Raw genomic sequence first — 13003 nt, 5'->3', positions numbered from 1 at the left:
TTAGAATTAAAGGTTTAGATATATAGTTAATTTTGATATCATGGACTAAATTAAATAAAGGAAATTTATTAGAAAATTTTTTCATGGATTGAAAGCTTGGGGTCCTTGATGAAAGAATATGAAATTAGATTTTGATTCGATATTAAATATCAGAAAATATGAACATTTCATATATAGGGGACTAAATTAAATAAAATACAAATTATGTTAAATTGTTGTGTTTTCATGTGTTTGTGTGAAACTGATATTATTTTGATTATCGAATTTATCATACGTAGCTAAAAACGACATTGGGCCGTTTCGAGATAAAGAAAAGGCGAAAGTCGTAGACGAGTAGCCTATTTTGATTTGTGCTTTCATGATTTGAATTCAAATTATACACGTACAGTTGTTGCAATTAGTTTGCTTAAGGTAATGTACTTACTTGTCTCATAAATAGGCGAGTATGAAATAAAAAAATAAGGGTCAAATTGAATAAAAGTGTAAATATTAATAACTAATTTTACTATTTGCATTATATATAATATATAAAAAAAGGGATTTAACTGCACACTTGAATAATTTAAAATAAAAAAAAATCACGATATTTAAGTTAGTGAATAATAAAAATAAAATAAAAGTGATATATGAAATACAGATTCCATGTGAGTGTGAGGTATATGAATATTCCACTCTGTCCCTTTCCCCCTAAATTCTATTTATTTAACAACAATATATCCGCTTTGAAAGTGGAAAAGCGAAAAAAGAAGAAAAAGTAAACCGCCCACTCTCTTCCTTTCAGTGGGCATAATTAAATATCTAATTCCATTTCCAATCCAAGCTGAAAAAACTTCCCTACGTAATGTGGGCACCCACCTTGCTTTCTTCTTCTTCTTCTTCTTCACCAAGTTACCCTATTCTTTTCTTCCATTCCTATTCCTAAGCCATTCTCCTTCGCACTTGTTCATTTCTCAAGCGTAATTTCGTCCCAAACCATACCTCGACCTTGCTTCCTTTGCTTTGGCGTCAAACCCAAGTTTCCATCTTTTTCTTTTCTGGGTGTCTTAAGAATTCCGTTTATTATTTTTATTTTTGGCTCTGGGTATGTTGGTTGAGAGAAGGAGAGTGATGACATGGAGGAGAGTGGGGAAGTCGCTGCAGGCGCTGGTAGCCCATGCCTTGCTCTTCTCTTTCACCCTCTTGCTCGCTCTCAAGCTTCATCATGCCCTCTCTTACTCTTGGTGGTTCGTCTCTCTGTCTTTCTGCTTTTGGGTTTCATTTACAACTGATTCGCTTGTTTTTGCGACTGCTGACTTTTATGCGAAAAGCAATCGACTTTGCCATTCATTTTGTTGCCTGCATCCCCATTTTTCACTATGTCACTCGCTTCCTTTTTACTTTTTCTTAGTTCACCAAATTTTGAATCTTTCTTGTATTGTTTCTTTTGCAGTAATTTTTGTTTTTCCTTGTCATTTGAATTTTGTTGGTGTATTTTCTTAAAAGTCACATTTTACTTGATCAGTTAGTCAATTTGCTCTCAGTTAATTAAACATTGACGGGTTTGGCTTCTCTATTGGGATGGCCATGAAATTCAAACATATGCCAACTGTTATAAAATCTCATGATTAGGGGTTTAACAATGCGTTTTTCTCTCTTCATTCTCATTAGTGATATATCCGGTACTTGATCTTTTGACTGGGATACTTGTGATCATAATTCATATATGAAGTGTTAATGATTTGAATACATTTAGCTGTCAGTCATGCTCAGATGTCCGTATGAAGCTGCAAGTTACACACTTATACTCTAGAGGTGAATAGTGCGGAAGAGAGTATGTAAAGCATTTGTTGCAGGCCAATGTAGATTCACTAGTATCCTCTGTTGTTAAGCGAGGAGATGAGAACATGTTAATCATCTTATGTTGGTAAGCATTTATTGCAAGTCAATGTAGATTCACTAGTTATCTTCATTGTGCAGGGTTGTATTTGCCCCTTTATGGCTTTTTCATGCAACTGTAGCACGTGGCAGGTTTTCTTTGCCTGCTCCATCAATGCCTCATGACCGCCATGTATGACAGATAATCTCTAAGTTTGGATGTCCTAATTAGCTGTGAGAAAATTGTTTGTGGCACTGTATTTCATAATAATCCAGATCAATAACCTGCTTTTCTCATGCACAGTGGGCTCCCTTTCATGCTCTCATATCAACGCCATTGCTTGTTGCTTTTGAGCTACTTTTGTGTATACGTCTTGATAGCAGCTATGGTAAAAAAGGCAACCTCTTCTGAACATAATAATCTGTAGATGTTCTTCTTATTTATAAGTCCTATCTTCTAATTTATTTATTTTTGCTTTAGTACTCTCCATCTTACTTCTCTCTGATTTGCTGAAGGGACTTTTGCGTTAATGATTCATGAATAACTTTATATGTTCAAGTTAGCATGTTAATATTGAGTATCTAATATTCCCATTTAGTTATCTTATTCATTTAAATTGTTTATAAAAATGGATGTGTTGCAGTTGTTAATTTGAAGATTGTCTTTCTTCCCCTGCTTGCATTTGAAATAGCTATTCTGATTGATAACATCAGGTATTTCCTTTCCCTCATTCTTCCTGTTCATTGTCATATTTTGTTGCTTGAGTACTTAATGTGTACTATAAAATCTTATGTCTATTAACCAAATTGATTTGCTAATGTTGGCTCCAGTCAACAAGAATCTGAATGAAATCATGCAAAATATTATTGATACTTGGGGCTTAAAAAGCTGCTATCCACAATGCGGTTTTTTTTCCCTCCTTTGTATATTGTGGTGTGGACTTTAGCCTTGAACCAACTTCATATGTTGACTTGCTCCAACAAATTCTGAAATATATATTTCTTTTCTTTCTCATTCTCACCTAGCCTGACCTCTAATTATATTGGGAAAAGAAATGTTGGAGTGCGATGTTTCAAGTTTCAACTTTGAAGTTTTTTGACTTACTATAGCAAGAATCAGTAATGCTATAGTATTTTAGCAAAGTACCAAGTCAGTTGCAAGTGTGGGATTGTAGTGTTAAATGTTACTGTTGTTCATTTTTATCTTATCCACTGTTTCTAGTTGTAATGACTATTTTTCTTTAATTTTCGGCAGGATGTGCAGAGCTTTGATGCCTGGAGATGAGGAAAGCATGAGTGACGAAGTGATATGGGAGACCCTTCCTGTAAGTTTTCAATAGTAGTGAGTAAAGGATTTAGTTTGGAGATATCCAATGAGTCATTAATAAAATTGGCATGCCCAACTTAGTGTTTATGGTTCCACATAGTCATAAGTTTTATAACTGGAAAATTATCCATTGGTTTGGTGCACTTATCATTTTATGGTTTTTTTTTCATTTCATCTTACAGCAACGAGATATGTTAAAAACAGGCTATTTCAATTATATTTTTCCCAAGAAATTACATAAATATTTATAGACATAGTGAGCCTAACTTAGGAAACTTTACACTAGGAAACATACTAATTCTAGGGATGCTGTACCTAAAAAACAGCCTTAAAGTTAGGGATAAAATATTTACAGAATCCTATTTGATACACTCAAATATTCCTTAATTAGGAAACTGAAATCTGACACTCCCCCTCAAGCTGGGAAGTGGATATCATCTATTCTCAGCTTGCTTACTAATTTTTGAAACAACTTCCCAGACAATCCTTTGGTAAGTATGTCTGCTAGTTGACCATCAGTGGACACAAATGGAGTGCAAATTAAGCCACTGTCCAGTTTTTCCTTTATAAAATGTTTGTCAACCTCAACGTGCTTCGTTCGATCATGTTGAACTGGATTATGTGCAATATTGATGGCAGACTTATTATCGCAATACAACTTCATTGGACCTTCCCACTCGATGTTCAAATCTTCCAAAATAATTTTTAGCCATAACAACTCACAAACTCCAAGAGCCATCGCCCTAAATTCAGCTTCTGCACTAGATCTAGCCACAACATTTTGTTTTTTACTCCTCCAAGTCACAAGGTTGCCTCCTAGAAAATTACAATAGCCCGAGGTTGATCTTCTATCAACCATAGATTCTTTGGGATTGTGCATAAACTGACTTACAACACCTACTGCATAGGCAATATCTGGTCTGGTATGAGACAAGTAAATGAGCTTCCCTACAAGTCTTTGATATGACCTTTTCTGCATCTTCTAGTGCATTTCCAAGTCTGTGGTTCACCTCTATGGGTGTCTCTGCTGGTTTACAGCCCAACTTGCCCGTCTCTGTCAACAAATCAACTATGTATTTTTGCTGAGATATGAATATTCCTTCCCGAGAGTGTGCCACTTCAATACCAAGGAAATATTTTAACTTACCGAGCTCTTTGACTTCAAATTCTTTTATTAGGCATTTCTTTAAATTCTCCATTCCTTCTAGATCATCACCAGTCACTATAATGTCATCAACATAGACTAATAAAGTAGTCACTCCCCCTGAAGATGAGTGTTTTACAAATAGAGTGTGATCTCCTTGACTCTGTTTATACCCCAACTTGAGCATTACTTTGGTAAATCTTCCAAACCAAGCCCTCGGGGACTGTTTTAGTCCGTACAAAGCCTTTTTTAGTATGCAAACTACCTGTCCTGTATTTGGACTGAATCCTGGAGGAACATCCATATAGACTTCCTCCTCAAGATCACCGTGTAAAAAGGCATTTTTGATGTCAAATTGCTGTAATTTCCAGCCTCGGTTGGCAGCTGGTGACAACAACACTCTTACAGTGTTCATCTTTGCCACAGGGGCAAATGTCTCAAGGTAGTCTATTTCATACATTTGAGTGTACCCTTTAGCAACCAATCTTGCTTTGTACCTCTCCAAAGAACCATCTGACTTATATTTCACTATGTACACCCAGCGACATCCCACTGGTTTCTTTCCTCTCGGTAATTGCACTAAGTCCCATGTCTTATTTTTTTCAAGAACTTCCATTTCAACTTTCATGGCATTTTTCCAATTCTCATCTTCTAATGCCTCGGATACAGTTTTGGGAATGGAGATAGAATTTAAGCTGGTAAGAAAGGTTTTGTGGTTATGGGACAAGTTTTTGTAAGACATGAATAGGTACAAGGGATGTTTTGTACAGGTTCTAGTCCCCTTTCTAATAGCAATGGGAAAATCATCTAAATTTGCAGTATTAGAATTCAAAGTAGGTTCAGCAATTACCTCAGGTCGTATAGGAGAAGAAGATGATTGAACTTGCACCGGTGCTTTCTTCCTTGAGTAAACCAGTAAAGGAAGAGTAGTGTCCTGAATTCCTTTTGGTGATTTGGGTGTATTAGGTTCTGTTTCAGGTTGTATAGGGGCCATTGTTTCAAGTCGGGCAGGTTGGTTAGTAGGCAAGGACTGAGTGGGAGTGTTTGGTGATGTGAGTGTTTTGCTGCTGGACAGGAGCTGGAATGTGGGTGTTTTGTTGCTAGATAGGAGCTGGAATGTCAAGAAGAAAGAATTTTTTGTCCTTATCTTCTGTGAATAAGATCTCCCCCTGAAGATAAGGACGAGTAAAGAAATTCTCTTGTTCTGCAAAAGTAACATCTGCTGTTACAAATTTTTTTTTGTGGCTGGATGATAGCATTTGTACCCCTTTTGAGTAGAAGAATAACCAAGAAAGACACACTTGATAGCTCGTGGATCAAATTTTCCTCTATTTTGAGAATGAACATGTGCAAAAGCAACACAACCAAATATTTTGGGAGTAAGGTTACTTGAAGTATTGAAATCAGGAAAGAATTTTGCTAGAACTTGCATAGGACTTTGAGATTCAAGGACTTTTGTAGGCAATCTATTTATCAAATGAGTAGCAGTTAAAACAGCCTCCCCCAATATTGTTTAGGGACATTTTTTTGGAACAAAAAGGCTCTTGTAATAGCTAAAATGTGACCATTCTTTTTTTCGGCAACACCATTTTGTTGAGGTGTACTAACACAAGATGACTCATGTATAATGCCTCTTTCCTGGAAATATGTTGAGAGAAATTGATTGAAATAATCCTTGGCATTGTCTGACCTAAACCTTTTTATTTCAGCTCCAAATTGTGTTTTGATCATGTTGTAAAAGGTTGGAAAGACAGACCTTACATCAGATTTTTGTTTTAAAAGAAATATCCAAGACACACGAGTACAATCATCAATAAAGGATACAAACCACTGAGCTCCAGAAATATTTGAAATAGTGGATGGCCCCCAAACATCACTATGAATAAGAGTAAAAGGAGTGAAAGTTCTTTTATTGCTTACTGGAAAAGGGGTACGTTTATGTTTTACAAGTTCACAGATATCATAATGAAATTTTTCAACAGCCAATCCTTTGAACAATGAAGGAAACATAATTTTAAGGACTCTAAACGACGGATGACCAAGGCGAAGGTGATAGAGCCAAATTTGGTCTTTATTGGTTTTAATAGATTCGGGATATGAAAGATGAAGGTGAGGAATTCAGAGCACTAACTTCTCCACTGGATTCTTCAAGATAGTATAGGCCATTTACTTCCTTAGCATGTCCAATCATCCTCCTCGTATTCTGTTCCTGAAAAAGACATCGATTGTGATAGAAAACCACTTTACAGTTAGAGTCTTTGGTAATTCTTTGAATGGATAAAAGATTGGTAAATAGTTTTGGAACATGAAGGACATTTTTAAGAGTAAGGGTTTTGTTTATAACAATATCACCCTGACCAGCCACTGTGATCACAGAACCATCGGCTACTGTTATTTTTCTACTACTAGGTCAAGGTGTATATGAAACAAATTTTTGTGAGGAGTGGGTCATGTGGTCTGTAGCTCCTGAGTCAATGACTCAAGAACTTTTGGTGACTGTATCTGAGACTTTAGAATCTTGAGAAGAGGATATACCTAAAAAAGCCAAACTACAAGTACCTGTTGAAGAAGTTCTTTCCAATGATCCCAGCAAATTTTTTAACTTCTCAATTTCTTCTTTATTGAATTCAACAGGTGATTCCTGAGAATTATTTTTTTCCATCCAGCTGTCTTGCTGTATATGCTCGTCCTTGTCCCTTTGGTTGTCCATCTTTTTCTGAAAAAATTTTATTTGTTGTTTGTGGCTTCCCATAGAGTTTCCAGCATCTTTCTTTAGTGTGACGGGCCTTTTTACAATAGGTGCACCATACGGAATCCCTGTTAATAGGCTTTGTACGTCTTTCTGTCTATTATCTTCACTATTTGGCTGCTCCAGGCCAAATCTCCTCTCACTTACAGCTTTTGAAACCAAGGCTGAACTATCCACTTGACTGTTCTCAACCATAACTCCTCTTCTTCCTTCCTCAGCACGAACAATTGCAATTGTTTCATTTAGTGATGGTAGTTCCTCTTTTCCAAGTACTTGAACTTTTACTGCATCAAACTCAACATTTAGTCCAGCAAGAAAATCATAAATTCGATCCTTTTCAACGAACCTTTTCAGGAGTGCTGCATCTTCACTGCAATTCTTCTGAATGCACTGGTAATGATCCATCTCTTGCCATAAACTTTGCAACAGATTGGAATACTCCGTGATTGATTGACTTCCTTGCTTGGTAGATGAAATCTTAGTCTTGATTTCATAGATTTGAGCAACATCTCGAACTTTAGAATAAGTCTGTTTCACAGCTTCCCATATTTCTTTGGATGTATTAAGAAACATGCATATATCACTGATTTCTGGCATCATAGAGTTCCATAAACAAGACATTACCATAGAGTCTTGTTCATCCCAAGCATCAAACTTAGGATCTCTTTCTTTAGGTGCAATTCTGAGTAAGTGACTCAGTTTTCCTCTTCCATTCAAGAACGTACGAACCAGTTGAGACCACTTCAGGTAATTTTTCCCATTTAGCCTGTAGGCTACTTGGATGTTTTGAAATTCACTTGTTGGGTTTGAGTTGCTCACAGAAACTTCTGAGACATCCCCAGTGTTACTGATCTTGACAGTTTCAGTCATGTTTCGTTTGAACAAATTTTACAGGCTTGAGGGCTGGTTGGAATCAGGAAAAAAACATCGCCAGACAAAGAAAAAAAAAATCCCAAAAATCGGGCTAAAAGAACTCTGATACCATGTTAAAAACAGGCTATTTCAATTATATTTTTCACAAGAAATTACATAAATATTTATAGACATAGTGAGCCTAACTTAGGAAACTTTACACTAGGAAACATACTAATTCTAGGGATGCTGTACCTAAAAACAGCCTTAAAGTTAGGGATAAAATATTATTTACAGAATCCTATTTGATACACTCAAATATTCCTTAATTAGGAAACTGAAATATGACAAGATGTATTCTTAGAAGGCGTGGATTCTAATATTACCGATAATATTTCGTTGGTGTGATCATTCTTTCAGCTTTTGTTCTAATATACAACTAAATGCAACAATCTCGTAAATTGTAGAGAAATGTTAGAAAATGGAAATGCTTGTTATAACGATCAAATATGTTCAAACTTGCTTATAATGCTTGTCTATGTGCATGTGTATGTATGATTTATGTTCAAACAAGATTGTCCAGGTTTTAATACCATTTAGGCGTTGCACTTTGTTGATGTTGGTCAAGAAATTAGCTTTAGGAGACATATATTGGGTGATTGACGATTGACTTGATCCAGTTTTTGTGACTCATCACTTGTTAGCTATTTTATCCCAACTTGCCTATCAAAAGCTGCAACACCATGCTACTATTCAAGCATGATGCTTCTTTTCATGGCACAATTTTCTCAAGGGACAACTTACTTGAATTCCCCCCCCTCCCCCCCCAGGTTCTATTGAGTTGTATGGTTATTGAGAAGGGTGGAAAGATGAAAAATGTGAAAGAAACAGATAATTTTTTGATATTTGCATCTACTTACATTATAACAGCATGTCATGACTGCATCATGCTCGTACTTCATGGAGGACAGACATGGATATGGTAAGCATATGGTGGCACTGCACATGCACACAATCCATATTTTTCCACGATAGAGATTAAGCCCAATCTTAGCCCTTTTTGAGGTCAATTCATTTTAAAAGAGAACCATAAACTCACCCTAGTCTCTTCTCTTACTTCTCTATGACACTGTAATTCTCTTCTTCTGGTTCATGGTTCCCGGGAAAGCAATCTGGTGAGTAGTAACTATAGTCACTGTGTCAGAACTTTTTTTTTTTTGGTCCTGGTGTGTCCCATACTTATTATGCCTTGTCGGCAGTGTGTCTCTGTCAGACACCAATATGACACTGGTACAAGGGGGTTTCCCCCATATACATGCTTCATATCTTATGCTTAACCAGAGTGTGCTCATATGTGATGATAGCAATGATGCGGTCTCTGAGATGATCTGTTTGTCTATATCTAGTGCTAAATGTATTGTGCACTGATAATTGTATAGAGAACTGATGTGAAATTTCTGGTATTTGGTTTGTAGCATTTTTGGGTTGCAATATCTATGGTCTTCTTTATTGCTGCCACAACTTTCACTCTTTTAAAGTTATGCGGTAAGTTTTTTTTTTTCTTAGTTTTAAGGGTAGTATTTCTTTTGATCTAGTTTCCTTTTTTTCTTGTTTTGTTCTTTATGGTGCTATCTCATGGCTATATTTATTTTGTTTTGCTACGAATGGGAATTTTTTTTTCCTGCTGACTTATGTATTCTAGTTCGAAACCATTCAACATGTCTGATGCTAATACATTGATTCATCTTCAACGAGGTGCAGGTGATGTTGCAGCTCTAGGCTGGTGGGATTTATTTATAAATTTTGGGTACAATACATTCAGTTTCCAGTGATTGTTTTCTGCTTTCCCCCTTGTCCTTTTTCTACTGTAATAATATTTTAAGTTGTGATGCAGTATTGCAGAGTGCTTTGCCTTTCTTGTTTGTACAAAGTGGTATAATCCTGCAATTCATCGAAATTCTCACCTTGGAGAATCCAGCTCGTCTTCAATGACTATAAGATATCTGGACTGGAACAGAGGCTTGGTAATATCTTCTGATGAAGACAGCCACCAGAACAGCAGAATATGCAACCTGCAGGATATTGGAGGACATGTTATGAAAATTCCATTTATTTGTTTCCAGATCATGCTTTTCATGCATTTAGAGGTATAGTTGTTGCAAATGCCTCTGGTATATTCTTGAACGTTCAAGTTCTATCTGTGTCACATGTTAAACTGTGATGTCAGGGAACACCACCTAGTGCAAGAAATATATCACCTCCAGTTTTTTTTTCTCCCCTTCTGCTGCTGCAAGGAGCTGGGGTTGCTCATGCTGCGTATAGATTGATTGAGAAAATTGTTATTTTACTACATAGTGGAGCTCGTTCTGGAAGATACATTGATATATCATCAAAAGTTCGTGAATTTTTTGGGTTCTTGCACCATGGGTCAAGGTAGTGTTTGTTAGGAGTTAATTTTTAAATCTTGATTAACTTTTGCTCAAATTCTTCTGAGTCTGGACCAAGTGGACACAAAAATGAAAGCATTGTGCACACTTAAAAAAAATTATGTTTCTTTTCTCAACAGGTTACTGGGTTGGTGGTCAATTGATGAAGGAAGTAGAGAGGAACAAGCTAGACTTTACTATTCAGGGGCATCTGGGTTGGTTTTCTATATTGCACTCTAGTTCCTTTATACATGCATTCATCTAGCACAATGCATAAGTAATCATTCTGGCTGCATTCTGTAGGGTTTACTAAACCAGCTTTGATGTGGTTGAATGCTTAGACTTATCGGTGCAAAAATGCTTTTTTCTCTGTCACAGTATGATAGCTAAAGCCTAAAAGTGTGGAAAAATTTTCATTAGCCACCATCACTATTCATCAAAAGCAATGCAGATGACTTCTTTTTCCCTTATATTCAGTAGTTCCTAGTTAGTCAATATCTAAGTAGTAAAGGGCTTAGGAAATCTTTTCATAGGATAATATTGTTTCTTAATAAAGGAGAATTGTAGTGCAGTTTGCTTTTAGTTTATCATTTATAAAGAGAATGTATTAAAATGCAGTAGTAAAAGAAGAACTGAGTCATGAGATACATTCATGTTAGCATACTAAATTTAGCAATGAAATTTGTTTGCTTCTCATCGTATTTGCCAGTTAACTTGTTCTTATTGCATATTGTGGGGCCTTCTTGAGTTCTACATAGATAATAGTGGGGTTCCCCCCCCCCTCCCCGTCTTTTTGCTGATCTTTTCTTTCATCCTCAAACATTCAGATATAACACTTTCTCACCTGATATTGTGAAGAAAAGACCAAAATCAGTTCTTGTTGAGGAGGTAAACATAGTATTTGGAGTCTTCAAATTGTGAAGTATTTACTTATGCATTTTTTGGTCTAACCTGTTTGCTACGGTCTGAAATCTCTGTCTATAATTGAGCAATATTATATGCATGTTTTGAAATCCTTTAAATATAGATTTGGAGATTACAAGCTGCACTCAGTGAGCAGACTGAAGTCACCAAGTACAGCCAGCAGGAGTTTGAAAGACTTCAATATGTATTATTTCAACACCAAGCTTAAGTTGTTACCAAGTTATTCTAATTGTTTGGCTAATATATACTGTATTGCTTACTTATTAATTGAATGGATCTGTCACTCAGGAAAAGATTCTGTGTAGAGTTTGCTTTGAGGAACAAATCAGTGTAGTCCTGCTGCCTTGTAGACATCATGTTCTCTGCAGGTATTTGCATCTACCCTTGTAATACTGACAATGTTATTTTCCATTCTGGCTGTTTTCTCAGTAGTGGACTATTGATTAATGCAAAGATGTCTGTTAAAAGCTTTGGCTTAGGCATCATGTATACTCAGAAATATATTATTATGGTATTTACATGACTAGTAGTGGCATACCATATTTTGGGCATATGGTGTGTAATATTTTCATTTCTTATCAAAGGATGTGGAACTTGTTTTCTTTAATTATTAATAATGCTGTTTCTTTCTCAGCACTTGCTGTGAGAAGTGCAAAAGGTGTCCAATCTGCCGTGTTTCTATTGAAGAGCGACTGCCAGTCTATGATGTCTAGTCTCAAATTACCTGTAGAAAAGTTGGTGTAATTTTTTTTTCTTCAAACCGTTTCGAATTGCTTGTGATTTTAGATGAAGCAAGCATTGAGAAGCTGGCCATTCTGGTTTCTCCAAACGTGATATAGTTGTGTTTTGCCACTCAGGAATTGTAAATGACTAGTTGCATTCTGAAATGAAATGAAAGTAGTGATTTTGACATGTTTTGTGATAAATCATGGGTTCTTTTTCCTTTTTCGCTTATGAAATATAAATGAGGATGATGAAGCGCTCTCTTCCGCACGTGTATAGTTAGTCTTGGATTTCCCAGGAATTATATGTTGCTAGGGTTGCATTGTTCTTTTCTTTAAATATGCATAAATTAGGATAAAGAGAGATTGGTGGGTTAAATATTTTGGTTTGTGATAGGGAGGAGAAAATGTTGGGACAGTGTGATTTGGTTAGGGTCAAATGGAGAAATAAGCAAGAGTTGTTTAGGGGGATATCCAAAGAGATAGGGCAGGATATGTGGAAGCAACCAAATGAATAATATCAGATAGTGATGCCAAACCATATTGCATCTCTGTTGCCACTCAAAGTTCCTCTCCACTAATAATTTTTACTGCCTTCAGCAACATGGCTGAAACCCTTACTCGGTGCTAAGGACAAAGACCCACTATCCTCAACTACCTCTACTCCAAACCAACTGTTGTGGATGGATCAAATTTCAAACCTTTTCGGAATAAAAATATTCATTCTCTTTTTTTTTCTTTAAAAATTAATTAGCACTTAATACAACAAATATTGATAGTAAATTTAAATTTTGATTCTTGAATTTGACAAGTAAGTTCAGATTGACTGTTAGAATTTTTTTTTAATTCTATTTTGACCATTAAACTTAATAATTGTTATTCATTTAAACTTATTTTGTTAATGATAGTGAAAAAAAGGCATACCCAACATATCATATCACGCCACCTGTATTGTCAAATCACTGTATTTTAAAATAATTATAATAATACTTCTTATTTGTAGAA

General features: G+C 35.8%; 1 protein-coding gene across 2 annotated transcripts; it reads left to right on the top strand.

The window, feature by feature from the left end:
* The first annotated feature begins 729 nt into the window (after window positions 1-729).
* Window positions 730-12186, top strand: LOC121217708 (uncharacterized). 2 transcript variants are annotated; one of them, XM_041093721.1, is made up of 14 exons: window positions 730-1223; window positions 1957-2047; window positions 2159-2243; window positions 2499-2568; window positions 3110-3179; window positions 9402-9471; window positions 9688-9733; window positions 9821-10073; window positions 10154-10359; window positions 10493-10567; window positions 11180-11240; window positions 11380-11460; window positions 11565-11644; window positions 11911-12186. In XM_041093721.1, exons 1-14 carry the CDS (start codon window positions 1084-1086, stop codon window positions 11987-11989), a joined length of 1407 nt encoding a protein of 468 aa, XP_040949655.1. In that variant the 5' UTR covers window positions 730-1083; the 3' UTR covers window positions 11990-12186. The 2 variants fall into 2 exon arrangements, with proteins under 2 accessions (XP_040949655.1, XP_040949658.1); XM_041093724.1 differs by having other exon boundaries at window positions 731-1791.
* The last annotated feature ends 817 nt before the right edge of the window (window positions 12187-13003 follow it).

Source organism: Gossypium hirsutum, chromosome A03, assembly GCF_007990345.1.
Source record: "Gossypium hirsutum isolate 1008001.06 chromosome A03, Gossypium_hirsutum_v2.1, whole genome shotgun sequence".
NCBI lineage: Eukaryota > Viridiplantae > Streptophyta > Magnoliopsida > Malvales > Malvaceae > Gossypium > Gossypium hirsutum.
This window is presented reverse-complemented; position numbering and strand designations above follow the sequence as displayed.

Bases quoted from the DNA above. Each gene is read 5' to 3' on its own strand.
- LOC121217708 (XM_041093721.1), top strand. From the start codon at position 1,084: ATGTTGGTTGAGAGAAGGAGAGTGATGACATGGAGGAGAGTGGGGAAG. The intron at 2,244-2,498 runs GTAAAAAAGGCA...GATGTGTTGCAG, and splicing joins ACGTCTTGATAGCAGCTATG to TTGTTAATTTGAAGATTGTC. The intron at 11,461-11,564 runs GTATTATTTCAA...TCTGTCACTCAG, and splicing joins AGTTTGAAAGACTTCAATAT to GAAAAGATTCTGTGTAGAGT.